The 27,301-nt window shown below is 48.3% G+C and overlaps 1 protein-coding gene across 2 annotated transcripts in view; it reads left to right on the forward strand.

Annotated features, from left to right (window-relative positions):
• MYT1 (myelin transcription factor 1) overlaps nt 1–27,301 on the forward strand; it is a 64,909-nt gene that overhangs the window by 25,861 nt on the left and 11,747 nt on the right. Inside the window, exons 3-16 of one of the 2 annotated variants that reach the window (XM_066561463.1) lie at nt 3,452–3,506; nt 5,365–5,395; nt 8,565–8,627; nt 9,306–9,553; nt 10,336–11,208; nt 11,842–11,976; nt 13,328–13,418; nt 13,878–13,991; nt 15,446–15,660; nt 18,184–18,389; nt 19,396–19,665; nt 20,389–20,543; nt 22,443–22,505; nt 22,727–22,795. In XM_066561463.1, coding sequence (XP_066417560.1) covers nt 3,452–3,506; nt 5,365–5,395; nt 8,565–8,627; nt 9,306–9,553; nt 10,336–11,208; nt 11,842–11,976; nt 13,328–13,418; nt 13,878–13,991; nt 15,446–15,660; nt 18,184–18,389; nt 19,396–19,665; nt 20,389–20,543; nt 22,443–22,505; nt 22,727–22,795 — 2,588 coding nt within the window. The remainder of the gene's footprint in view (nt 1–3,451; nt 3,507–5,364; nt 5,396–8,564; nt 8,628–9,305; nt 9,554–10,335; nt 11,209–11,841; nt 11,977–13,327; nt 13,419–13,877; nt 13,992–15,445; nt 15,661–18,183; nt 18,390–19,395; nt 19,666–20,388; nt 20,544–22,442; nt 22,506–22,726; nt 22,796–27,301) is intronic. The other variant, XM_066561464.1, reaches the window with a different exon arrangement.

The following is a 27,301-nucleotide window of genomic DNA, read 5'->3' on the forward strand; positions in this document are numbered from 1 at the left end:
TTGACAAATTATCATTAAAACTTGTATTCTGTTCATGTCAGGGAGCTTCTTAGTGAGGGTAAACAGGACAGGGGACATTTCTTACTTTTAGAGAGAAAAGAGGGGGAAAAGGGGAAAATAGAGACGCAGTCACATTCCCAAGGTTACCCCGACTACCACTGATCTCAGTCCTGAAGGGAGTACCCTGAGACCCAGCATAGGGTCCTCTCCTGTAGTGTTGGGTTAGGAAACTTGCTAGATGCGAATATTGATTTAATCTTAGAGATAACCCATGCATAAGGTGAGGAGGTGTGGAATAAACCTCTGTCTTTTCCAGCCAGACTAATGTGCTTGTGACTGGCATCTGGCAGCAATAATTTATTTGCAGATTTCCTTTTGGGCTGCTTTGTTTTCATTCAGAGTTAAAGCAATAAGACTGAAATCCAGACAGCTCCTCAGCCTGGCTGTTATGTGAACAAGAGAGAGAGCTAATGAAAATAGCCTGTTGGTCTCCAGGACTGCAAACATGCACTGTGTGACCTGAAATTTCACATTAAAACGATCTGTCTAGAGGGCTTCTGGCTGAGAAGGCAACAATAAAGGACAATGGTTTCATGTAACCTTCCTGCATCTGAGCCTGATATCACAGAGGCTCCAGAAGCACAGTCAGGGCTCTGCCAGTTGTTTAGGTTGCCTGGGAGGAGCAGGGGCTGAGCTCCATAATGGATCTTATTCCTGGTGTTTCTGCCCTTTGGAGGGAAATGAGGATTTTGGAGGATGATCCTGATGTTGGTTTAAGCTGAAAAAAGGAGATTGAAGGTAGAAAAGAGAATCTGGGAGCACAGAGCACACCCCATCCCAACGGTGATATAAATGAAATACTATAAAAACACAGCAGTGGGGCTGTGTCAGGGTCTCTAAACAAGCAATGGGGTGTTCCCTATAGGGAAAATGCCCAATAATTTAGAAATTTGGAGTTGGGTTGCTTTGAGTTGTTGGTGGTGTTTTTGGAGGGTTTTTTTTTTTTTTTTTTTTTGTAGAATAGGCCAAACAAGGCAGCTTATTTGGCTTTTCCATTCTTTGGTCCTTAGCAAGGTTGGGTCACCAGATGTCCCTTCCAGCCCTGAGAAACCTGCGACCCTGTGGGTCTGTACCTGCCTTAGGTGGCTCCTGTCCCCTTTGCCCATGTGGTGACTGAATCTGCCCCTGCCTTCCCAGGGTGTTTGATCCTGGCTTGCAAGAGGAATGGGAGGCAATGGGAGGAATTGCTCTGAGGTGCCGTGGTGTAGTGAGGAGCCTGCATGCCAGCTCACATGATATTCAACTCCCAAAGACAAATGTGACCTGAAATGGGATCTCCCCTATTTATAGATAAGCAGCTTGAGCCCGTCCCACCTGTCTGGCTAAGAAAAATGAAATTTTGCTTTGCTTTTCCATGCTGTCTGTGGGTCCTGGCCCCTCACAGGCTCTGCCCATTGCCCTTCCCACAGCCTGACCTCCTCTGCCCCTTTGATCTGCAGGAAACCCATATTGCCCTAACACACACCAATTCCTTGTAAGAATAGTCCAAAAAAGGAATAAAAGAGAGAGAAAAAAGAGAGAAAAAGCCCTCCCTGGCATTGCTGGTGGTGGAGGCTCCCAGCAGTGCAAGGTGCCGCTGTGTGTGGCAGCATTAGGGAGAGAGCTCAGTGTGCCGTTGTTGGAAGGCTCATAAATGTAATGAAGTCCCTGTGACACCTGCTCCTCTCCACTCTTTAAACCAGAGCCATTGGTCCACAGGGAACTGGGGCTTTAAAAATACAAATTATAGTAATTGTCTGCTGTGTTATTGGGAAGATTGTAATAAACGTGCAGCACAACACTGCCGTGCCATGAGCTGAATGCTGACAGGGTGCATAAATTGCTCCAGGTTTTGATTCCCCTCACCCCCCCTTCTTTTTTTTTTTCTTCTTTCTTCTCCAACCCCCTCTTCTAACAAATCATTGCATGTTCACATTGAATTTCTGGAAGGTGGCAGTGTGAAGGAGAGAGGTGCCTGGGGAAAACTTCATCCCTCCTCTGAGGGGTTTTTAGCTGTGATGCCCCAAGGCCTGGAGACCTTGGTCCCTTCTCCCTGCCTGCCCCAACAGCCTCCTTCCCTCTTTGCTGCTCCCAAACCACAGGGAAAGCACCAAGCAGTGTCTCCTTTGAGGGTGAGGAGCCCCTGGGAACTGTGAGCAGCATTCACCAAGGTGTTTTTAGGGTGCATGTGGGGATTCAGCAGCACACACCCTACCTGCACCATCCCCACTGCCAGTGGAGCAGCAGATGCTCTGTGTGCATGTCCCTTCCTGCCCCTGGACCAGAGAGAGCAGAGGAGGTGTCCCTGCTCTGTCAGGGGTGCTGGAGCCATAGAAACTCCTCATTTAGGAATAATACGGGAGCTGGCTTGTTCCTTCTCTAACTGGGCCTGTAGAGGATATTCCAAAGAGAGTTGGTTTTTATTATGTCAAATCCCACTTGCAAATGGTTCTTTCACCTCCTTTTCTCTCTCCTTGCAATCTCTGGAGGAAGTGTCTCACATGGTAACTCTGCAGTAAAACCCAAATTGTCTTCCCAACCTAGGAGGCTCTGACCCCCTGCCCTGCTCCCACCCCAACCTTGCCATTCCCCCTTGGCATTCACTGCCTCTCTGCAGAGAGAGCATCTGTGTCAAGGGTGAGACACAAAACAGCTCTTTGACCGCTTCAGCAGCTCCTCTGACAGCATTAATGAAATCCCATTTATATCATTCCAGCCATGCCAGGGAGGTCCCTGCTTTCCTGCTCCCACCTCCAGGCACTGCCTGGTTTCAAAGGTGCTGCACCCCAGAGGTGGCTGCACTTCAGACTTGTGCTACCTTGTGGCATGTGGTGATGTTTAATTAATATCCAGAACTTTGAAGTCCCCGATGTTACTTATTCATGCCCGTGTTCCCTGCAGACCTTGTGTTTGATGTCCATGTTGTGAGTTATTTAGATGCAGTCATCTTTGTGGCAAATTTAAGCAGAGAGGAGAGGTTGTTCTTTAGGGCACTTGTGAAAAAATGCCCTTTTTCAGGCAGGAGATCAGCTCAGACACATATTCAGAGATTTCTGATTCTGTGTTGGCATTCCACCCAGGTGCTCACAGCAGTTCTGTGCTGCAAATCCAGAGAAATCAGCTCTGCCTTTAACAAGGGCTATCTCATGCACAGCCAGCACATCTGGGTGTTTGTTCCTCTGTGCTACACAACAGACAAAGTCCTTCCTGTGTCCCAGGATGTAGAAATTAATTTAAAATTGCTAAATCTGGGCACTGTGGGTTGAACAACATCATCAAGGTAAGAAGCCTCCATCTCAAAAACGGGAAAGCTTTCCCAGCCACCCACAAAGCCACAATCACATAGGAGCTCGTCCTTTAATGCTGATTTTCTGGTTATCTTTCAGTAATGATATTTTTCTCTCTGTTGCAGATGAGTTTAGAAAATGATGATAAGAGAGCACGCACGCGATCCAAGTCTGTCCGAGGTGAGTGGGAGCCCTGGGCTGTGCAGAGCTCATCTCCCTGAACTTCCCTTGCTCCAAACAGGCTTTGGTTTTTCAAATCCAGGCTAAACTCTTTAAGTTATGCTCACTACCCCTGCTCTAACCCCACTGAATTTTGCCTAAAAAAACCTGCAAATGTCCCGACCACAAAACTTTATAGGCCCTGATGATATTTAACCCTCATCCACTGCACTCAGCTGAAGGAAAATAACAAGCAAATAAGGGAAAAAGCCTCCATGCCTGCTTTGCTGTAGGGGATGGCAATCACTGGAGCTTCAGATCAGCTCCCAGGGCTTTCATCAGGCTCATTCTGCCAGCGGCTTTGAAGTCACACATCTGAGAGTGCCTGGCAGAAGTAGCTCATGCTGCAGAAGCAAATGGGCCATGCCCCGGCAGGGATGGGAGGACAAACAACTGGTTAATTGAGATTGATTGGGATTTATTTCTGGATTAAAAAAAGAAAAGAACTGAAATTCTGTGCATGTTTTCTCTCTGGGAGAAGGAAAGAGGCTCTGGCAGAGCCCAGGGTGTCACCTCAGGTAGTCCCATAGCCATGGGTGATGGTTGTGATGGTGACAGACCACCCTCTCTATTTTTTGGTTCATTTTTGTGGCTATAGATGTGACGAGTGACAAAGGTGGCTGGAAGTGAGGAACCAACAAGGTTGGAAAGATGTGATGGCTGCAGGGACTGCAGCTTTATCCTACAGCTGGGCTGGGCCACCTTCCTTTTGTCCTCACCTTCCTTCCTCCTTGCTCTTTACAGCATCTGCACCTTTTAAAAACAAAACCAGACCCAGATGTTGCCAGCTGTGTTGAGCTGAGCTTGAATATTTGGATTTCATTGCTTTGTTGCACATACACAAAGGTGCTCGTTCAGGTTGCAAATGAGATTGCCCTGATTCTATTTATTTTCTCACACCCTGCCTTTTCCACACTTGAATCTGGGTTTCTCGATGTGAAAAGGTAATTTATTGCCTGCACCCTGGGACTCGTCACTGCCTCCAGTTTGTTGAAGCTTGTGAGTCATCCCACTGGGAGCTGGATCCCAGGAAACCCAATTAGCTCAAACAAATTGAGCAAACGTGTTATGGTTTTTAGCCTGGGCAAACTTAGACTTGTGCTGAGGGATTTTTTTTTTTTCCTCTTGATTATTTGGATTCCTGGCTGGATGTAAGGTTTCAGCTGCGATGTGAAGTTGCTGTGTGTTCTTGTTATGAGCAGTGAGAAGCTCTCTTATTGACAAGTGGGGAATAATCCCTAAAAATCCTACAAATTCTTGTTTACCCTATACACCAAGTAACAAATCCCCACCATATGTCTGAGCATTGGCAGGGACTCCTGCCTCAGTCTGATGGGACAGGGAGAGGAGAAAGATACTGGTGATGTGGCCATTGCAGGAAAACAGTTGTGAAGTGTGAAAGAAGAAATAGATGAGCAGCTTTAAAGGGCAAAAAAGAGAGATGAAGGCATTAGAAAATTCAGTCTTTATTTAGAAGTGTTTGAGTTACACGCATGCATGTTAGAACAGTTCCATTGACTTCAAAGTCATCACGGATTCAAAGAACAGAGGCAATCCCTGATGCTGCCAGTGTGCACTCACCTGCCTGAAAATCAGCACAGGCGTGAGGATTTACAAGGCAGGATTATAATTTGCTACAGGCTGGCATGAACAAAGGACAACAGGACACATTGGCCCTTTCTTTCCCAAGTGGGATGTCCAGGGACGAAACAGGAACCCAGCTGCTGGCAGGAGAGCTTCAGTCTCGGGGGGTCGGGCACCTCTGGTTTGTTTCTGACCTTGTGTTTGTTTCCATTGCTGCATCCTGCCCCTTGCCCAGTGCCCACGGAGCTCATCGGCCAGGAGGTGAGGTAAGGACCCTGCTCCTCCTTGGCCATGGGAGGGATGGAGGGGGGCACATGGTGGGACTGACTTGAGAGAAGCCCCTCAGCTGGGAAACCTGGGTGAGGGCAGAAAACCCATGGGATTAATGGGCTCTTCTACTGGTGGTTGGGGTCTTCTATTGGTGGTTGTGTCCAAGTCCTCAGGGAAAACGCATCAGGGGAATCACAAGAGTTAAAGAAATAAACTGCACCTCTGGATGAATGTCATTAGACTGGAGACCCTCCAGCCATCCTCTGTCCCACCCCAGATTTAAACCCCAGTCAAACCTAATGCCCACAGTTTGTGTTTCAGGATCATTGGGGACAGCATCCTGCTAACCAGAGGGGTTTTTTCCACATGTTTGTCACATCACTTCTGGTGCTGGATGCTCCTCCAGCCCCCCTGTCCTTTGCTCGGTCACTGAGCTCCTGTTGTCACTCATTTAGCAGTGCTGGGATGCCAACAGCAGCAGCCAAAAGAGCAGGAGCAGAGCCTGTGCAGCCTCCCGAGCTTCTCATTAGATCTAACAGCCTCCCCCACCTGCAAGCTCCCCCTAAACCTTGCACAGGGGCTTTGCCAGAGGTAGGAGCCTTTAACCCGGACAGGGGCTGCCTCTCCTTGCAGCCTCTCGAGTGTGTCAAAGAGTAATTGCACCTAAACCGACCCAATTTGAGAGCATTTTGCTCCTCCACTCTCGGATTACTCTGGAGAGCCGGGAGGAGCCAGCACTGGGCATGCCCCTTCTCCAACTTTTATTGCTGAACACTTGAGTGGAGGTGGTAATTGGAGCAGGTGACATATCTAAGGGGCAGGACAGAGTGCTCCACAAAGCCATCTCTGCAGCTGTCACCTAATTGCCTGAATAACTGGACGATTAATCGACTAATTGGAAGCAGGGCATCGTCTGCATAACAATAAGAAGCCCTTTTGTCAAGCAGATGAAGGCAGCGGAGAGGGGGGAGCCGTTCGGTGTGGTGGCTCTTGAGGGATGGAGAGCAGCTTTAATAGACCTCGAATCCCGTTTCCCCTTTCGGGACTCGTGCCAAAATACACGAAAACTCCCTAAAGGAGAGTGGGGAGGGAAAGCCTTGCCCAGAGCATGTAGAGCATCACCTTTGTGCTGGTGCTTTTTAAAGGCATTAAATCAACAAAGTGAAGGCAGAAACATCCCAAATCGACACCTGCTTCAGCAAACCTCGATGCTGAACCACTCGTGTCTTTCCTACGTACTTTTAATTGCAGGCTTCATTAGACTACATTAAAAATGGGGTGATGGGTAATCTGCTTTAATTGATACAGGAAAACTTATAAAAGCCTATAACATCTTCATCAGAGCTGCTCCTGTTTGCCATTGAATGAGGCCTTTTTTAGGCAAGTCACTGGTGACATAAGCACTGCTCTGTCTTTTGGTGTGCAGTCACTGCAAGTGTGGCTGGGGCTGCTTGGGACAGAGGAGCCTCAGTCAGGCCTGAGGACAATTAAAATTAAATAGACTTTTAGATCATAAGCAGCAAGGAGGGAAGCTCCCTCTCCCAGTTGCACATGTCAGGGGCATGAGATCTGGGCCTCTATGACCTCCAGTGTCCTGCTGGAGAAGGGACACTGTGCTGCCAGGCCAGACCCCAGGTGTGGTGGGGCTGGGACTGTGTGTGGATGCCAGAAGAGCTGGGAGCCATCCCACAGGAGATGGCACTGGAGGATGTGCAGCAGCACGGGTTCAAGCCAGGTCACAAGCAAAGGGGACAGCAGGAAGGGGGGATTTATCTGGGGGAGCCGTGAGGGGCAGCTTCCACCTCCCCAGAGCACTGTGTCCCCTTAGGGGATGTGGTGCCACTGATTGCCCTCTCAGCATTTGCTTTGCTAACCTAAAGCCAGTCAGTCTCCCTGAAGGAAGGATTCCTACTCTCCTGACAGCTCAGCAGCACTGTCCTGCCCCGGTTTTGGGTTGAATTGTGGTTTTTGAACACAAAGATCTGTCTTGTATTCTAGGGAGCTGAACCATTAATAACCTGCCAGTGCTCCCAGAGCTGCTGCACCCATTAGTGCAGCCAGACCCTCTGTGTCCTCAGCTTCCTGCAAGGGCTGAGCTCTGCTGAGAGCAAAACTCTGAGTCCCTAAAGCCTGACTTGGCACTTGGTACTATTTAATGTTGTCCCATATCTTTTACTCTGAGAATAACAGGCTGGCCAGATCCCCTCTGGGCTGGTGATGCCTTCTCCCTTTGCACTGTCATCAAGAGATTTCTTTTAGCTCTTCCAGCTTCCCAGGCTGAGGGTGATACAGTGCTAAATGAGGTTATTAATCCTACACGACTCCAGAATTCCTCAGACATCAGGCAAGTCACTTGGGCATCCTATAATCAATGCCATAATCTGGTTTTGCCAGAAAATGTTTGCTTTAATGCTCCTTATCTGGAGCCCTTACAGCTCCTGAAGCTGGGACTAATTACCCCTGCAGGGGAGGCTTGTGGTCCCGTGTGAGGGATGCTCAAGTGAAGGCAGCAGTGGCTGTGAGCGGGCTCAGAGCTCCCTGGAAGCCTTTAACTCATCCTCTTCTGCAGAGCAGCAAGAAAAAATTGCAGGGATTTGGGAGATCTCATCACCTAAATCCCATCCATTCCCCCAAAAGTGAGGTTTTGAGGATTTTAGTCCTGGGGATCTCTGTCCAACATGTCTGGCTAAAACCTCCTTGATAAAGTCCCAGTCTGCTCTTCCCCAAAGCACACACATTTCTTACTGTAAGTGGCCCCAGTTCCCTGACAAGCCACCAGATAAGGGAAAATCCCATGTTTTCCTCCTGAGAAAAAGAAAACTGGAGAGTAGCAGCAGGGAGGCAGAGTGCAGTAGCTGTCTGCCTTTAAAAGCTTGCTCTCACACATGCAAATCTTTAATTAAACACACTCATAAAACTATAGCAAACTGTTCATCTAATTAAATGGGGTGAGTAATTTCATTAATTTTTAGCAAACTGCAAGGCTGCTCTCCTGCCCTCCTCCCTTGGAATTCAAAGGGACAAGCGGAACCATTGGAAGGAAATTACCTTCCTGCTTGCAGTAAGCTTGTTCCTTGGACACAGGACCTGTTTAACTGACTGTAGGTGATACAATCCTCATTAATTCTCTTGCTGTTCCTGATGGTGGTTTGTTTCCCTCCCCAGCTGTCCAACCCCAGGCTGTAATGGCTCAGGACACATCCGTGGGAAGTATGCGAGACACAGAAGGTGAGGTGGGCTTGGAGGTAGAGGGGATAGAAAAATGTGAGCAACAGAGCCAAAGACAGGTGTTCACTGAGAAAGGCTGGTTCATAGCAGCAATCTAATTTGTCTGCCCCAAATCTTCTTGTTTCTGGCTCTCCACCAGTCCCCAAGGGATCCTGGGGGGATCTGCTTCTCCAGACTCATAGCAGCCTTCCTCTAGACCCCAAACTTGGCCAGAAGTGCCTGACTCAGCTGTCTGGGGGTGGTGGGAGCTGCTGATGGGCAGAGATTTTGGTCTGCTTTTATGGCTGGGGAAGGCAAATGAGAGCACATTGGCTGCCTTGGAGGTCATGCAAGCCTTAACTGAGGGTTTTCATCACTCCATGAATCATGCAATTGGAGCAGTTGGGGCTGGTTCTGCACCCTGTGCCTGGTTGCATCACCAACATTAGTCCTGGGATGCCACATCCCAGTATTCGTGTGCTGTTTCTGGAAAAAAAGTTGATGTAGTTTCACAGTCAAGGTCTAAGAGTACATGTGGCCACAGAGGTTAAACCAGCTAAAAATCTGGGGTGCTGGATGATTTTTTGGGTAGTATTTGTGTAATTGTCCCACTTATGTTTGCCTAACCAGTTGGGATGAGGTAGCCAGGCCTCTCTCACTCAGCAATGCCTCCTCTCTGCTCCTTGATCCTATCTGCAGTTTACAAAGCTGCCCTCTAGCCAAGAAGAGGAAACTTCAGGATGCTGAGGCCGAACATCTGGTGTCCAAGAGGAAATCCCACCCGCTCAAACTGGCCTTGGATGAAGGCTACAACGTCGACAGCGACGGCAGCGAGGAGGCCGAGGCCAAGGAGGAGTCTGGCTCTGATGAGTCAGAGGGGATGCTGGAGGAGGATGAGGCAGAGGCCATGGAGCAGGAGGAGACACACAGCCCCGAGGCAGCAGAAGGTGCTTCATCATTACTGAGGGCAGAGCTGTGTTCTGCAGGTGAAGAAAGGGCAGGAAGGGTTGACAGCCAGGAGTTATAGCTCCTCTGGATTATCTACAGGATGGGTGCCCCAGTTACTGGGGGGGGCATTGTTGGGTAGAGGCACAATGGCAGTGCTTGGGTTAAGATGAGAAGGCACAGTGCCTCCAGTGTCTTAAAAATGAAAGCTTTTCCTTCAGGGATGCTCCCTAGGGAAGGACCCATGGAAAACACAGAGGGGGAAACCAGCCAGGGTCCCACACAGCTGCCATGAGGGGCTCAGCAGGATCCTCCTCCCTGTACAGATCTGGCCACTATCCAAGAGCAGAGGAATGGCAGGAAAAGGACATGGATTTTCAGCTGGGGTCCTGACACTGCCTTGCTCACTGGTTTGGAGCCCTGGCCTGGGTAGCATAGGCAGCAGGGATGGCAGTGGGCAGATGGTGCATCTGAGCCCCATGTGGAAATCCTCTTTCCCCCTGCCATCCCCAAATTCAATAAATTAGGATGCTCCTGAGGTGGAGCTTCCAGGCTCTGGTTTCAATTAAGTTTAAGCAAAACAAAGTTGTATTTTATGAGTTTATATAATTACTTTCTTTGCCTCCTTTTTTATTCCCTCTTCTTTTCTCTTCCCTCTCCTTTTCTCTTTTACTCCTTTCTCCTTTTCCTCCTTTTCTCATTTCCTCGCTTTTTTCTTTTTGTTCTTTTCCATCTTTTCTTTCTTTTCCCCTTCTTCTTTCTATTCCTTCTTTCCACCCTCCAGAGAGAAGCCCAGCAAAATCAACCCACTACGGACAAAACACAGCAACAAGTACATCTGGGCCCAGCAAGGCCAACTACAGCAGCTACCAAGAAATAATCGCCAACTCTCTCCTAAACTTAGGCCAAATAGCAGAGGAAACCCTCGCCATCGAAGGGCAGCTGCCCGAAGCGGAGCTGCAGGGCTCCAAGCCAGCATCCAACGTCGTGCATTTGGTCCATGAGGATGCAGGAGAGGAGCTGGTGGAGGAGGAGTGCGACAAGGAGATCATCATCCAGACAGAGGACGCGGAGGAGGTCATCGAGGTCACCAGCGAGCGCAGCAGCGAGTTGTGTCCGGAGCCCCGGGACGACACGAACGGAGAGGAGTCCTGCAAACTGGAAAAGGCTGAAGCAGAAGAAGAGGATGAGGAGGATGATGATGAGGAGGATGACGAGGAGGAGGAAGAGGAGGAAGAGGATGATGAGGAGGAGGAGGAAGAGGAAGAAGAGGAGGAGGAAGAGGAGGAGGAGATGGCTCCTGAAGTGATCTGCGAGGAAGCTCCTCACACTTCTCAGGACCCCCAGAAAAGCCACTGTGAAGGGCAGTTCAGCCCCAAGCCAGAGTACTCGGTCATCGTGGAGGTGCGCTCGGACGATGACAAGGACGATGACGCCCGCTCCCAGAAATCAGCCGTGACGGATGAGTCGGAGATGTACGACATGATGACCAGGGGCAACCTGGGGCTGCTGGAACAAGCCATTGCCCTGAAAGCCGAGCAGGTGAAAATCGTGCGGGAGCCCAGCCGGCTGCCAGGAGAGCACGTGAAGCATTTCCAGGTGGAGGACAAACAGAACAAACCGCTGGACAGCATCCGGAAAAGCTACTACGGCAAAGGTATGGGACAAACCTTTGTCTATCTCCCTCCTTCCCATCCCTCGTGGAAGATCTGAACTTGTCTGCTCAGCATGGACCATTAGGCTCATGTGGGGAGAGTTCACAGCCCACAGGGGGAGTTCAACCACAAATCCTCAATGCCCAAAGGGATGGGGACATCCTTGAGTTCAACAGTGAATACATAAAATGATGGTGTCCTCTACACTGTCAAAACAGTTCCTCCCTCTGAGTAGAGGAATCGCTTGGCTAAATTGTCAGTTAACCTTGAAAATTTCAGCCTGAGCAGAAGGCTGGTTTAAAATCCAAGTGGTTTTTAAAGTAGTGGTAGGAGTCTGACCACAGAAACATGAGGGCAGGGACTTCAGCATCCCCTAGCTCTGAGCCAGGCTGCCTGCTCAGTCACTGTGAGTGTCTCCATGCTCTGAAGTGTGTCAGTTCCTAAAATCACTTTGCTGATTTCAATTTTTGAAACTTCCAGTGTTACACTTCCAACTCCAGGGAAAAAACCTCCAAACCCAAAGGTTTCCCCCTGCTTGACTGTAAAGGTGGTGAGAAGCATTCTCAGCACTTTCCACTTCTTCCCCTCCAAATCCACTAACCTGCTTCCCTCTGCCCTTTCCCCACAATCCTTAGATCCTTCAAGACCTGAGAAGAGAGAAATCAAATGTCCAACTCCTGGCTGTGATGGGACTGGACACGTCACGGGACTTTACCCGCACCATCGCAGCCTCTCCGGCTGCCCGCACAAAGACAGGATCCCCCCCGAGAGTGAGTACATGGTGGCATACCAAGGGCTGCTTCCATTAGTCTGGAGCCTAATCTTCTTGGGGGAATTTCTCAAATGATATGAATTTTATGACATCAAGTCTGATGTTTTTCCTTGGAGTATAACAAGAGGTTTTGGCATGGGGTGGTGCTTTTCCAAGTTGATCCTGGATGCTGTTATCCACCAAAGTGTTATTGCTAATCACAGGAAACATGATGAGGATTTACTTGGAAGTCCTGTCCTTCTTAAAGGATTTTTAGCACCATCCTGTGGAGAATGAGATCCCTTCTCTGAAAATCAAAGAGGGGCTTTAAAAACGCCTGCCCACCTCCAAAGGTGTGTTAAGCAGTGCCCTCCTTTACACTGAAAGTCACATATTTTTCCCTACTTGGGACATCATGTTGGGAAAAAAGGGATATTATTCTACCTTGCTGTGTAAATATGTTGCCATGCAGGAAAGAAGAGGAGTGATGAGTGATTCAGGATGTGCAGGATTGCTGAGTCTCCTGTGCCCTAATCTCTCCAGAATTCTCTAAGGGCTATACCAAGATTCACCTATTCTACAGAAAATATTTATCATCCTCATAACAGATTTTTGTATATACATATGCACAGAGAGAGAGATTGTATTTCCACCTCTCTACCAGCATCCTAAATAGCTTTCCCTGTATAGATACATAAAAATCAATGTTGTATGTTTATGATAATGGCATAATAGACCAAAAGAAAGAGGAACCCTTCCTTATGAGTAATTTCAAAGGTTGCAGACCTGACATAAACACAGAACTGGAAGAAACAAGGAGAAAGGACAGTTATCTTCACAGGCTGGAATGCAAGCAAAAATATTAATAAATAACTAACACGAGCTGTGGGCTTTACAAAAGCTTGCAGATCAAATTATTTTCTTTACTTTTAAGGTCAGCGCTGCAGGAAGCAATAATCCTGAAGATTAAAAATTAAAAAAAAAAAAAAATCAAACAAAGACTAGTCCTAAGGATAAAAGCAGAGCTACAACTTCAATCACTCAAAACGACCTGAAACTGGAGACCTGGTTCCAAAACTGGGGTGGGGAGGAGGGGCTGGATGGGGGAAACTGGATTGCAATCAGAAAATGGGGAGAAAGCCCAGGCTGTGTGCAGAGATGCTAACCTAGTGGTGACCTGGGCTCTGCTGCCTTGCAAATCTTTTACTTTTCCTCTGCAAATTCTAATTACAGCACTTCACATTCCCTGATTTCTAGGAAACCAGCATACAAGGCTTGATGATTTTCTCTTTTTTTTTTTTTCCTCTCTGATTTTTATTAAGTTGTTTTTCTTTCCCTTCCCTTCTCCCCTTCCCCTTCTTGCTCCCAAGTCCTGGCGATGCACGAGAACGTGTTGAAATGCCCCACGCCCGGGTGCACAGGACAGGGTCACGTCAACAGCAACCGCAACACGCACAGGAGGTACCGGCTTTGGCTTCTTCTGTCACAGCCATGGGGTGACAGGGTGGGGGAATGGCTTCAAAATGACAGGGGACAGGGTTAGATTGGAAGAAATTCTTCCCTGTGACAGTGGTGAGGCCCTGGCACAGGTTGCTCCTTCCCTGGAAATGTTCAAGGCTGGGTGGGATGGGGCTTGGAGCAACCTGGGATAGTGGAAGGTGTCTCTGCCCATGGCAGGGGGGTTGCAATGAATTGAGCTTTAAGGTCCTTCCATCCCAAACCATTCTATATCATTCCATGATTCTGTGAATTTGTCTTGTTTATTGAACTTGTTCAGTGTGGAGGAAGCAAATACTTTTCTCACAGGCCTAGTGTAGATCTGGGTCCATGAAATGAAGGTTTTTGTGCTCATTCTTCATGCTTGGTTTCCTTCTCTGTTTTTCTTCTCCTTAAAAAAAAAAACCCAACCAACTATGACAGTTTATCTGGGTGCCCCATTGCTGCTGCTGAGAAATTAGCCAAATCACATGAAAAGCAACAAACCCAGTCTGGTGATCCTGCGAAGACCAGCTCCAATTCTGACCGGATACTCAGGTAAGGGGGACAGGAAGGCTCAGCTCCATGTCCCCACCCTGCCCCAGCCCTCCCTGCCCTGCCACGCTCCCAGGAACAGCAGCCACGGCTCCAGCTGTATTTTGATACTGCTGAGTCCTGTTATTATGATCATAGGTCTCGCCAAGGTGGGGAGATATTTAATTGATGTTCCCAGGGAGAGCATTGAGGACAATGAATTGCTTCTGTAGCATCAATTAATGCTGAGGCTACAGGCCAAAGGGTTTTAGCAGTGCAGCAGAAGGCACTTGTGCCGATTGCTCCGCAGCACAAACTGCCAGCCAGGGCTGGTTATTATATCAGCATTATAAGAAGGGTGGGCTTGGGGAGGGGGGAGGTGGAGGAGGAGGAGGAGGAGATTTAGGCTACACACAAATCACTCCATGGCAGTTGTGCATTCAAGTCAACCTGCTTTTGTTCCTTAGCCTGCAGGTTTCAGAGGAGAGGAACTTGCCGCTCGTTTCCAAACCAGTCACATTAATTTTGATACTTTGCCCATCTCTCTCTTCCCAAGAGAAAGGGCTGTCTCCCATTAAGGATGTCCCTGATAGATGCTGGCTTTCGTGGCTGATGTGATTCACGAGGCTACAGATGGATTGGAATATGGTTGGTTATTTTGCAACGAGAGCAGGATAAAAACCGCGGTGCGAGCCCTGAGCAGCCCTCCCACAAAGGCAACGAGCTCTGATTCATTTATATATTTGCTCCCCAGGACTGCTGGGCACCCTGGTGCTCCAGCTCTCACTACTTTGGAAAGGCCATTTAGAGCGATTACTTATTTATTTGCAGCAGAGCCCGCGCAGAGTGCTCTGAGCACATCACGAGGACGGTCCATGCTCCGAGGAGCTCCCACTCCGAGGACTCTCTGGTGGAAAGAGGTCATGGGAAGGAGAATAACAATAGGCCATTTATATACGATTTATATGCAAGACAAATTGATTCATGATAGGCAGCCCCGTAGCAGCGGTTCTCTAGGAGGGGCTGAGGCAGGGCAGAGGCCCTGGTGCCTCTGCAGTGAACCTGCAGCAGGGAGCCGAGCTGAACTGGGGTCCTCATGCCTTTTTGTGCCACCCTGTGTCACGGGTCCCATGAGGGAGTTATTGCCCAAGTTTGTTCTCTTCTGGAAAATGCTGCCACATCATGACAGCCTGCAAGTACATCGTGCTGGATGAGGTTGACGACTTGATGTTTTGCTCAAAAAGACGGTAAAAAAAAATGACGGTAGAAAAGGATAGAAAAAAGAAAACTGGAGTCTGAGAGATCCAAATCAGATGCGGCCTTGCTGAGGAGAGCAAAAGGGCTGTCACTGCCTCCTCGTCCCCAGGAAGCCTTTAGGAAGAAGGTGCAGCTGTGTCCCCATTGTGTCTGGTCCCCTCTCAACAGTCACCTTGTCAAGGAAAAAAAGAAATAATTGCTGTTTGTTGTTTCATCCTCAGGCCTATGTGCTTTGTGAAGCAACTGGAGATCCCTCAGTATGGAAGCTACAGGCCCAACATGGTCCCAGCAACCCCCCGGGCCAACTTGGCCAAGGAGCTGGAGAAGTACTCCAAGGTCACCTTCGATTATGCAAGTTTTGATGCTCAGGTTTTTGGCAAACGCATGCTTGCCCCAAAGATTCAGACTAGCGAAACCTCACCTAAAGCCTTTAAATGTAAGTTGGGAGCAGAGATGGACTTGGTTTTTGCATTTTCTGCCTTTCTCAGCATGTTGTGAGGCTCTTGGGATTGTGGTTTGGGGTGATGGGAGACTCTTGGAGCTGAACTGCTGGACCCTCCTGGGATGGGGAGGGTGAGGTAGGTCCCAAGGTGGGCACCTTTGATGGTGAGGGGAGTCCATGGCTGGCTGGAAAAGCTTTGTTTGGAAGAGAGTCTCTTTGGCTTTGGCTTGGGGAAGAACTGCGGTGGGAACATTAATCTGAGTGATGTCTCAAGGTAGGATAAGTTCCACAGTTGTCCTCAGTTGGTCCCCATTGCTTTGCAGCTCATATCTATTGATCTGGCTTTCCTCATCTAGCTAAATGGATTACAGTTTTCTTCTCTTCCATCTTATATATGACCCGCTCCCCCCATTTTTCTTTCCTGCCACGCTCTGCTCTCCAGCTCTACCTATCGATCACCCACCTCTATCTTCCAGCTCTTTCCTATTGTAGCCACCCACCTCTGCTCTGCTCTGAGGACTTTGCACTGGTTATAACTCTGGGTGAAAATGAAATGGCTGAATAACCCCAGAGGGGTTGGGCTGACAAAGGCAAGAGGGACACTGCATGGGGACACAGCCCTTGCAAATGTGTTATTTGACACGAACTGTGCACCTCAAGACATTCTTTTGAGGGGCAAAAGAAAACATTTAGGACCCCATTTTGTAGAAGTCAGTGGCCTCAAGAGGGCTTTCTGTCTGGCTAATCCCACTTCCACAATCCTGTTTAATCCTGATGCAGCTGCTCTCTAAAAAGTGCTCGTACTTGAAAGCATCCCGGTTGTTGCACTACAATGGGAGCGCTCTTTATTACAGTACTAAATCTGTACAGGATCAGACAATGAAATTGGATGGAGGCCAGAGAGCACAACTGCCACTGTCATCCTGGGTTAGGGCTGATGGAAAAGTAATTTGTTTCCCAGTACAAGTGATTCTCTCGCTGAATAGATTGTGTTATTTGCAATATTAGCAAAGAATTTTCAGGGTAATTGTACTGACAAAAATAATTCCAGCAGACCCACTAGGATAATCCTTTCTATTTTTTCTCATCACTTATTTCACTAATTTGCTGATTGCAAGTCTATTAGTGCTAGAAATACTTATGAAATGGAAAAGCATCACTGAGCCTACGGTGTGAAATTGAAATTGGCATCTCCCGATCCTGGATATTGTCAGGTTGGATTGGCAAATACTCGCACCCCGCCTCGAAGACGTGGATTAACCCAGACAGGAAAACAAGCAGCCAGACACAAGAATAACCATGTGGGCAAGCCTCCAATGAGTTAATCAAAGCGACAGGATGAATATGATTGCCAATCATAACAGGGAAATCTGCTCCTTTCACTGAGAACTTATTTTAAAGAGATCTTCATCCAGAGGGATTTATATTACCCTGCATGTGTGTGTGTAACTCCCATTAATGTCAATATGCATTATATACGCACACAACGAGGAAGAAAGCAGGGCTGGGGAAGATTACTATTTTATAGTGTCTTATATTACGAGTTTGTAATGGGAATAATGAAATCACTTTGCTCCGTGGCTGCATCAACTGAGGTTGGCTTTGTTTTGCCATGATCAGGTCAAAGCTTGTGAGTCTTCCCTGGGTGAGCCTCTCACTAAAGTGGGGATGGTTTCCCCCAGAAAGAGCATGGTGGAATGAATTAAGAATTTGAAGATTTTGATAATTGATTCAGAATACAATCCTGTGACTTGTCTAAATCAGATGATCTCCTGCTTGCGCCCACTGAAACTACTGAGGGCCTCTAAATGGGATCAGCTTCAAGTTTTATTAATAGGGAATTATCAGTTGTTATTATTAGGGAAAGTTTTATTGTGTGCCCACCACGAGAAATATTTTCATTTCACAGATCATGAAGAAAAATTGCATCTCCAATTGGTTTGCTGCTGCTGTGACACACAGGAGCAGAGCAACAGCATGGCTATGTGCAGCTGTGCAATAAATCCTGTTACTCTGGCATATTTAAATGATATGTCAGCTGTCAGAAAATCCATATTTCACCAGTGTCATCCTTGGAAGCTCATATTTTATGACCATGCATTTTCCATTAATGTGATTTTATAAAATTAAAGTTTTCAAACACAGTACTAGAAATCTCCCTGTAAGGCAGCCCTGCAGATAAGTTATGGACAGAGAGAGAACAATAAAAAATGAGTCAGAAAGCTTCTCTAAGCTTTCTCTAACTGCTTCCACTGAGGAGCAGCTCTAATGAAGAAAAGCACTTGTGTTTTGGGTATTTATGGCAGAGTCAGTTAATGAATTAACCTTTCACAGCGAGCACAAGCTGCAGCCAGCAGTGCTCCTGTTGCACGTCCCAGGCAACAAACCAGCCCCTGGATTGGGAATAACCCCAGGAACTGTGCATACATTAACCATGTCACACTGACTTAACCTTCCCCTGCTGCTCATGCCGCTTCTACATTAGCCTTGTGTTGTTCCTTCTCTTTTTTATTCCAGCCAAACCTTTTCCAAAGGCCTCTTCCCCCAGCCACAGCCCCTCCAGCAGTTACGTGAAGAGCACTTCATCTTCCTCCACAGGCTTCGACTACTCCCACGACGCTGAGGCTGCGCACATGGCGGCCACCGCCATCCTCAACCTCTCCACCCGCTGCTGGGAGATGCCCGAGAATCTCAGCACCAAGCAGCAAGAGGCCCCTGGCAAGGTGGGTGAATGTGGCCAGGAGCCACTGCCCAGGGGCCAAACTTGGAATTCAGGATAGGAGAGACGCCTTGGTTTACCCTTCCTTTAATTTTGTTTTTTTAAATATAGAGGCAATGCAGGCATTCATCCAAAATCACCCTTTTGGCTCCCCACTTTGGGTTTGGGGAAGGGAATCTTGGCTTTTTGAGTGATGTGCAGATGCCTTGTGGTTCAAATTTCCCATGTGAGATGAGCATCAATTCCAAGTCTTGGGCTGAGACTGGATATTAGGAAATATTTATGACTTATGATGGTCAAGCCCTGGAACTGGCTGTCCGGGGCAGTGGTGGGGTCACCATCCCTGGAGGGATTTAAAGGACATGTGGATGTGGCACTTGGGGACATGGTTTAGTGGTGGGCTTGGCAGTGCTGGGTGAATGTTTGGACTTGATGGTCTCAGAGGGTTTTTCCAACCCAAACAATTCTGTAATTCCATTATTCTCAGAGCTGGTTTCAGTCGTTCTCTGATCTATATCTGATGCCATTTGAAGTTCCCCAGTTGTGTCCAGTCTGATCTCCAGCTGTTTTACAGAGGAACACAGGTTTTCCCAAAGTCCCACAGAGCACTCCCAACCTTGGGCAAATGTTTTGGATGCCATGAGGCATCCTAAGTGGCACTAGATGCCTGCGTTCAATCAACTGAGTCAAAACGCCAAGGCTTGGTTGGATGGGACTTGGAGCAACCTGGGATAGAGGAAGGTGTTCCTGTTCATGGCAGGGAGGTTGGAATGAGTTCAGCTTTAAGGTCCTTTCCACCCAAACCATTCTAGTAAAGGGGTGCCTTTGCATGACATGTTCCCGAAATATTTAGGAAAGAGCAACCCTTTTTATTCAGTTCCTCCTACCTGACCCTGGAGAGGATGGGACATGAATACCTGCCCACTGCACTGCAAGAGACAAACAGGGGCAAGATCCCCATGGGGACCTTCTGGTAGCTGCTAACATTGGCTGTGTTTCCAACCTTCCAGTCCATGGACATTGAGGTGGATGAAAATGGGACTCTGGACTTGAGTATGAACAAGCACCGCAAGCGGGAGAGCACCTTCCCCAGCAGCAGCAGCTGCAGCAGTAGTCCCAGCATGAAGTCCCCAGACGTGTCCCAGCGCCAAAACAGCACCAGTGCCACGAGCAGCACCATGACCTCCCCCCAGTCCAGCCAGACCTCCCGCCAGGACGAATGGGATGGGCCCATTGACTACACTAAACCAAACCGCCAGCGGGAAGAGGAGCCAGAGGAGGTGAGTGGTGCCTCTTGATGCTGGAATAACAGCTCAGGGGACATTGAATGCCTTGTTTGCCTGCACAGTTGTCCTGTTTTGCCCAGAACCCCCAGAATGTCCATTGAGACAAGGAAAGAAATGTTCCTGGCTTTGTCAGTGCTATCAGATATCAACCAGGCAGGAAGCAGCTGCTTTTAGATCTGTTGGGATGCCCTTGCAAAGGAAGAACCCACCATTTTACTTGTCCTAGGTCTGCAGTGTTTTCTTCATTGTAAATCCTGTCAGCTCCCTTGCAGCAGTGCTGCTCCTGGTGATGTTTTCCAGGATGATTTATATCTGTCATTAGCAGTTACAGCCCTGCATGGCACTGACATTAATCCTGCAGGTGGGGAATCCAGCCATGACCCCCAGCTGGGGTGGGGGCTCTGGCTCTGAGAGCATCACCTGCTTCTCTGCCCACGGGGAGGCTGCTGAGGAAGAGGTGAGGGGATTGCCCTGATCTTCATTCCTTCAAGACCTTGGGAATGCCATGTGCAAATCTCTTTACAGACGTGGTTTACACAATTCTGCTAAAAACCCAGGAAATTACAGGTTGTTGGATCTCTGGGTTGGGTGCTGTGAGATGCTTACAGGGGGCTCAGGAGTGCTTGCACTAACCCTTAGCTTTGATGAACTTGGGATTCTTTCCCACCACAGCTCAGCAGCAATGTCCACATCACAACTCTGCCCCTTTCCTTGCAGTCAGAGCCTGCTGCTCACTCTTTTGCCTCCTCGGAAGCTGATGAGCAAGAAGTGTCAGAGGAGAACTTTGAAGAGAGAAAATACCCAGGTGAAGTTACTTTAACCAACTTCAAGCTGAAATTCCTCTCCAAGGACATAAAGAAAGAGCTGCTCACGTAAGTCCTGCCTCCTTGTCTCTTCCTCCAAAATCTATTAATATGTACTTAGCCAGGATGGTTGGAAACAAAATTAGAAAATACATTATAGAAATAAGAACTGTAGCTCCCTTTCCTACTGTGATTGATCTTACTCATCCTCCTACAACTGCTGATCAATGAGGAAAAATATGTTCCTACATTACTTTGCAGTGATGAAGAGAACCTGAGAGCTCCGTGCTCTGGATTCATGGACAGGGTTGTGGGAAACTCCTTTCAGGGCCAGTTTTTCCTGGTATTTTCCTGCAAGAGTGTTTCTGGCACGGTGATGGCACCTACCCAATGTCCTAATCCCTGTTTTGGGACCCTGGCTGATGTTGTGGAGCCAAGAGCACCCAAGGGAACTCACCACCTTCTTGAAGAGGGTGTTGAACACAAGATGTCTCATTGAGAAGACAGAATTTGTTGGCTTAGAGCAATGGGTCCCAGCACTGTGAAACTGCAGGAACACAAAAATGTGACCTGAGGCTGCAGCAAGTTTTCTGTTGTGTTGCATTTTGCACTGGAGAGAGACCTTGACCCAGCTCACATCTGTCTGTCCATCGTGTGGGTGGAAGCACAGACCCAGACCTGCCCTATTGGATGGAGTATGGCTCTGCATCCACACCAATTCCCACAGGAATGGTTAATGTTTGAGGGTTTGAGCCAAACGTGGCAGCTTGGACCTGGCTCTGGTCTAAGAGCACGTCAGGATCAGCCCGGAGGCTGTGATGGGGAGATTTCCCCTCCCAGGCATCCCAGCTGTTCCTGGCTTCTTTCCTGTGCATCTGACCCTCCCACACATCTCACAGGGAGTTGGTGGGCACTGTTTTGCTGATCTCATCCAACCCACTCGTTATCTGCAGGCAGGCAGGGTGGAGATCTGTGGGGGCAGAGTGGCAGCAGCATTTTCCCTAAATGAACGAAGCTCAGATCAGCTGCCCTACACAAAGCTCTAAAGGGTTTTTTAAAAGCCACCAGTGATGTGAACAGCAGTTTCTGAGCTAGAGCCCTCAAGTCCTCCTGTGCTTTAATTTTATTGTGATGGTAGAGAAATTTCCTAAACGGAAACAGCCCTGGAATAAATAAATGGTGTCATGGGCAGCCCTGAGCCTTCCCTCTCAATTTAATATCCTTGTTCCTCTCTGGCCCAGGGGCTGTAATGAATTAGCTGTAGTTAACTCAGGAGCAGACTCGCCTGCTGTGTCTGATGCTCTGTGTCTGAGTGCAGTTCTTGTGCCATTTTCAGGCAGGTGCCCCTCACCTGTATCTGCCCATCACCCCCAGGCACAGCCAGAGCTTGCTGTCATTCCCTTTTGGCAGCAAACAGTCCCTTCTTTGCAGCTGTAAGGGCTGGAAGAAAAAAAAATCATTTTAGAAAGCTGAAATCTGAAGCACCTTATCTGAAATCTGAACAAGACGATTCCTGCAGCCAGAGCTTCAGCATGGCAAGGATGATCCAAACTGGCAGCAGCAGCCAGGTGTGGCCACATCTGTCAGGCTGTGCCACTCATCAGGCTGTGTCAGTCCCCTACTGCCACCAAGCCCTCCCATCAACTAAGGGTGTTAAACACTTTCTTTGTCTTTGCCACATTTTTTTCTCAATTTTTTTTTTAAATTTTGTCTTTAGAATCCCTATGATCTAGGAAATTATAGGGAGGAAGGGCAGCTAAAAGGGGAACAGCTGGTTTATATCCATGCAAGCATAGAAACACACACCAGGATCTGATGGATGGGGCTGGTGTCAGGGTCTGGCAGCAGGGCTGGACTGAGACACCCCAGAGAGACCCTGAGGGGGCTCTGCTGGCTCTGCCCACCCGTGGATCCTGGGGAATCCATTCCTTTCCCACACTTATGCTCTTTGTTGTTGTTGTTGCCCAGTTGCCCAACCCCAGGCTGTGATGGCAGTGGACACATAACGGGGAACTATGCCTCTCACCGCAGGTGGGTCGACATTTTCTGCGTGGTTTGAACTTTAAAAACAACTTTTATTTTCTTTTGGTATAGTTTGTGACCATGTGGATAGTTTGGTTCTGTTTCCTCCCCCCTTCTGTTGCCCCCCTCCTTCCCCATGCCCCAGCCCTTTTTCTTTTTCCTTTTTCTTTTTCTTTTTTTTTTTTTTTTTTTTTTTTGCTTATCCAGATATTCCATCTCTTCTCTTTCAGCCTTTCTGGTTGTCCTCTTGCTGACAAGAGCCTCAGAAACCTCATGGCTGCCCACTCTGCTGACCTCAAGTATGTTTGCGCTCAACTTGGAACTCCTTTTTTTTTCTTTATTTCCACCCTTTTTTTTCTCTCTTCTCCCTTCCTGCCCCCACACCTCTTGCTCTGTTTTTGCTTTTCCATCCCCTCCCTTCTCCTTTCAAAGAGCTGATCTAAACCTGCCTGCAAGGAGCTCTGGTGGAGTCCAGCTTCCAGCTGCTGCGTTGAAGAGGCAATGGCGTGGAGGAAGGATAATTTTGGGGAGGGGACTGATGGCAATGATTGGAAATAACCTGGATGCCTGGCAGGTTTCCTCTGGGCATCGTATACATGTTATTTTCTTTTTCACTTGGCGTCTTTTCCCAAGCTCTTGTTGCCTAGTTTGGGCCATAACCCTTTTCATTTAACATTTTTGTCCATCTCACATAATCCAGAGCCTGGATTTATTTTTGGGTAGAGACTCAGCTGGGAGCTCACTGCCAGCACACAGCAAAGCCAAACCTTTTGGAGAACCTGGGGTGCTATTTTTAGGCTACTTTTTAGGGGCTGTTTGGGATGTAGTGAGAGAGGTTCCTCTTCATTTCCATGATGTATGAGGGAATGAAAGAAGGAGTGAGCAAATGCTTGGTGAGGCCAGATCCTGAGCCAGTGGTCAAGGGCTCACAGAAATCCAAAATTCCCCATTCCCATTGCTGTTTCTGAAGGGAAGAACCTGATTTTGACATTTTCATTCAGGTATCTTGAATCCCATATTCAGCTTTGCTGTCTTCTCCAAACTCCTCCTTTTCAGGTAGGAGCTTATTCTTCACAGGTGGGTTTCCCAAATGCTCTCTTAGGTTGCCTTCCCTAAAGAAAGGTGAAATTGTTTTTAGTTGGGAACACTGGGGAGACCCCAACCCTCTCCACCCCATCTGCATCTCTGGTGTAAAGTCCATTGAGATTTTTTTTTCATCATCTCTTTCATGGGCCCAGCTTATCCCTGCAGGCTGAGTTCCCAGCCTTGCTGAATCCCGTTTTTGGACCATTTAGACACTGAGCTAACTGAGGAGCCTCCAGTGAGAGTAAAGCCTCATGGAGGGCTTTACATTGCACAGGGTCATCATGAAAAACCCCAAAAGTGCTGTGCCCTGTGTGCCATCAGGGATTTCTGGAGGTGAGCCAGTGGCAGCCCCCCTGGTCACTGAGGCCATTGGAAAAGTCCCAAATCCCTCTGTGGTGGCTCCTGGACCTCTCCGTGCCCCACCACCAGTGTGGGGCTGGTGCCAGGAAAGGTGTTAGTTAACCACCTGCTCCTTATCACAGAGGTGGACAAAGTGGCAGGATTAGCTGATATTAATAGAATTTGCTGGTGGATGGCAAGGACTGCTGTGATTAGTGCTAAGTACACTTAATCACACACTATAGACCATACACATTCTGAAAGGAGCTCTTCAAAGAGCTCTGCTGATCTGGTGTTTCTCCAACAGTTTGAAAGAACAGCCAAGTGATCAGACAATTCGTGTTCAAGATATTAAAAGCTCTCAGGAGCAGTGGCCATTCCCAGGAAGGGCCAGACAAAAAAGCAAACAGGCTCATCCCTGAGACTGAGCATCATGTCCAGCCTTGCTGTGTTCCCCTCTGGCATCCAATGTCAGTGCTTTTAATCAAAATACTGTGTAAAAAAGGAGACTTGTGGCCCCCAAAAAAAGCTTGTTAATATTATTTCCTCAAATTCCACTTTTTTTCTATGTCCTGGTGAGGATGGGAGCAGAGGAGGGAGGAAGGGATTTTGAGATATCATAGATTGCACAGTCACAGCTTTTCAGAACTCCAGATAAGACCATGTCAGTGTTTCTATTATAAATTCTATTTTAGGGGTTAATATCCCTGATATAAAAAAAAAATAGCTCCAGGCTGGAACATGCAATAAAAGGTCTCTCTTGGTATGATTTGTCTCCAGATAATTAAAAATAAAAATCAAATTACTTCTCTCTCCTCTTTAAAAATCCTGAAAGGAAGAAAGAGTTCGGTGTTAGTGTTTTCATCATTTCCTCCCACCCTGAAGCTAAAACAACAGAGAAATAGTTTTGCTTTCTACTGTAAGAGTGTAGAGCTGGGAAATATCCCAGTCATCTCCCAAAACTGCAATTTCTAAATGAGTTGAAGCATTTGCACCTCATTGAGGTCCTGCTGGATGTGTCCTGCCCTTACTGCACCAGACCCACGTGCACTTATGTTTTCCTGGCTCTGAGCCTCCCTGTTACCCCTCTAGGACCAGGCCATGCCCCTGCTCTCTTACCCCAGGTGAGGTGCCAATTTTTTTTGCCAACGCAGATTATTCAGTGACCTGCAAATGCCAAAGTCTCTCTCAGAGCTGCTGCAAAGAGGAGAATTTTGGTATTTTTCTGAACAAAAAGAGAAGACTTTAAAAAAAAAAAAAAAGCTGTTTTCCAAGCTGCCAAACTAAAGTCACCTGTGGAAACCATTCCTCCAGTGATTCTCAGGGGCAGAGCAGCAGTGCAGAATCACAGAATAGTTTGGGTTGGAAGGGACCTCAAAAGGCCAAACCCCCTGCAGTGAGCAGGGGCATCTTCAGCTCCATCAGGCTGCTCAGAGCCCTGTCCAGCTTTAGGGAAAGCATTTCCCTAAAGCCTTTCCCAAGGGCCCTGAGCTCAGGGGCTGCCCGTGCATCGCCATCATTCCATGGCCACGTCCTGGAGACACCAACCCCTGCCCTGCTGCAGGTACCACCCAGCCACCCACACCTGGCATTGGTGGCTTCAAAAACAGGGCTGGAGAAAGTGGGGACACCAAAAAATCCCTCCCCCAGGAGAAAGGTGCTCTGCAAGCTCCTGGATGTGCCCTGAGCTTTGCTCAGAAGGAGCAGTGAGCATCTCCCCCTGGTCCTGCAGCAGCACTGGGCATTTCCTCTGCACACCCCTGTGGTGTTTGTGAGGGTCCCCAGGACGAGGTGAGAGAGGAGAATTTGCCTCCATGTTCTCAGAAGGCTGATCTATTCTTTTATGATATCATATTAAAAAATGGTATACTAAAACTATACTAAAAGAAAGAGAGGAAGGATACATCAGAAGGCTAACAAGGATGATAAAGAAAAACCTGTGACTCCTCAGAGCCTCCACACAGCTGGGCCACGATTGGTCATTAAATTAAAACAATTCACATGCTGGATAAACAATCTCCAAATCACATTCCAAAGCAGCAAAACAGGGAGAAGCTGAAGCTTCCCAGGAGAAGAAATCCTGGTGAAGGGATTTTTCAGAAAATATCATGATGACACACCCCCTCCCCTGGCTTTAATCACTTGACTCAAAAAAGCCCTGGCTAATTGGCAGGCTGGCCTGCACATCCTCTGCAAACACTCCTCGCCTCGCTCCCTTGTCCCCATGACAACTTTTATGTCACCTACTGGGAGCAGATCTTTGTGCTCCTTTCCATCTCTCACCGTTAATGATGCGCTGCTGAGTTTGGGCCATTCCCTGCGTGCTCACAGCCCCGCCAGCCTTTGTGGGGCTTTGGGTGATCACAGCAGTGACCTCCAGCCTTTGTGTAGCTTTGGGTGATCACAGCAGTGACCTCCAGCCTTTGGATGATCACAGCAGTGACCTCCAGCCTTTGTGTGGCTTTGGATGATCACAGCAGTGATCTCCAACCTTTGGATGATCACAGCAGTGATCTCCAGCCTTTGGATGATCACAGCAGTGACCTCCAGCCTTTGCTGGAGAGCTCTGGATGCTCACCTGGAAACTCATGGCTGGGAGGCACCTACTCAAGAATCTGTAGGAAAAAAGATTTTGGCTCAAATTCACTGAATTGCTGGTGGTGTTGCAGGGCTGTGCCATTAACCAGTGACACAGAGAAGGGAAGGGCAGGCAGCAAATTGGTGATGTGCCTGTTTTGTAAGGCAGTGACTGAGGGGCAGAGTCTGCACCAAAAGGCACTGTCTGTGGTGACCTGGGGGTCCCCAGCCTAAGGACCCTCACAGGCTGTCCCCTGCTGACTCCCTGTCCCCTGCCCATGGTGTTGTGGAAGGAGGGGTCCCAGGGCTAACCTAACCTTTTTCCTCCTGTTTCTCCATCATTTGCCATCAGAAGCGTTGGCCAGTTTTGCACTCTGCAGCCCCTCCAGCCATGGGCTGCCCACTTGCCCTCACTGAGATAATGCTCCCCAAGTCACCCAGAACTGAGCCAAAGCCTCCTGTTGGTGGTGGCCATGGTGGCCCTGCTGTCCAGAGCTGTCAGCTGTTTTTCTGGTTCCTGGTCTCTGCTTGGGTCCATCCTGCTGGCCCTGGATGGCCCTTGCTGTCTCCTTATGCCTTCCTAAGGATGACAATCCTTGTCCTGGAGGGGGATTTTAACTTCTTATCAGCTCCTGAGCTGTCCTCTTCACAAGGGTGGGGACAGAGGCTGGGACCTGTGTCCTCTCATGGGAGAGCAGCTCCTCACTGTGCTCCCAACATCCCAAGGTGTTCCTCTCCAATGTCACATCATGCAGTGGTGCACTGACTTCAGTACCACGGATATTACAGACCAAATCTTGTCC

The sequence above is a fragment of the Molothrus aeneus genome, chromosome 17, assembly GCF_037042795.1.
Source record: "Molothrus aeneus isolate 106 chromosome 17, BPBGC_Maene_1.0, whole genome shotgun sequence".
Lineage (NCBI taxonomy): Eukaryota > Metazoa > Chordata > Aves > Passeriformes > Icteridae > Molothrus > Molothrus aeneus.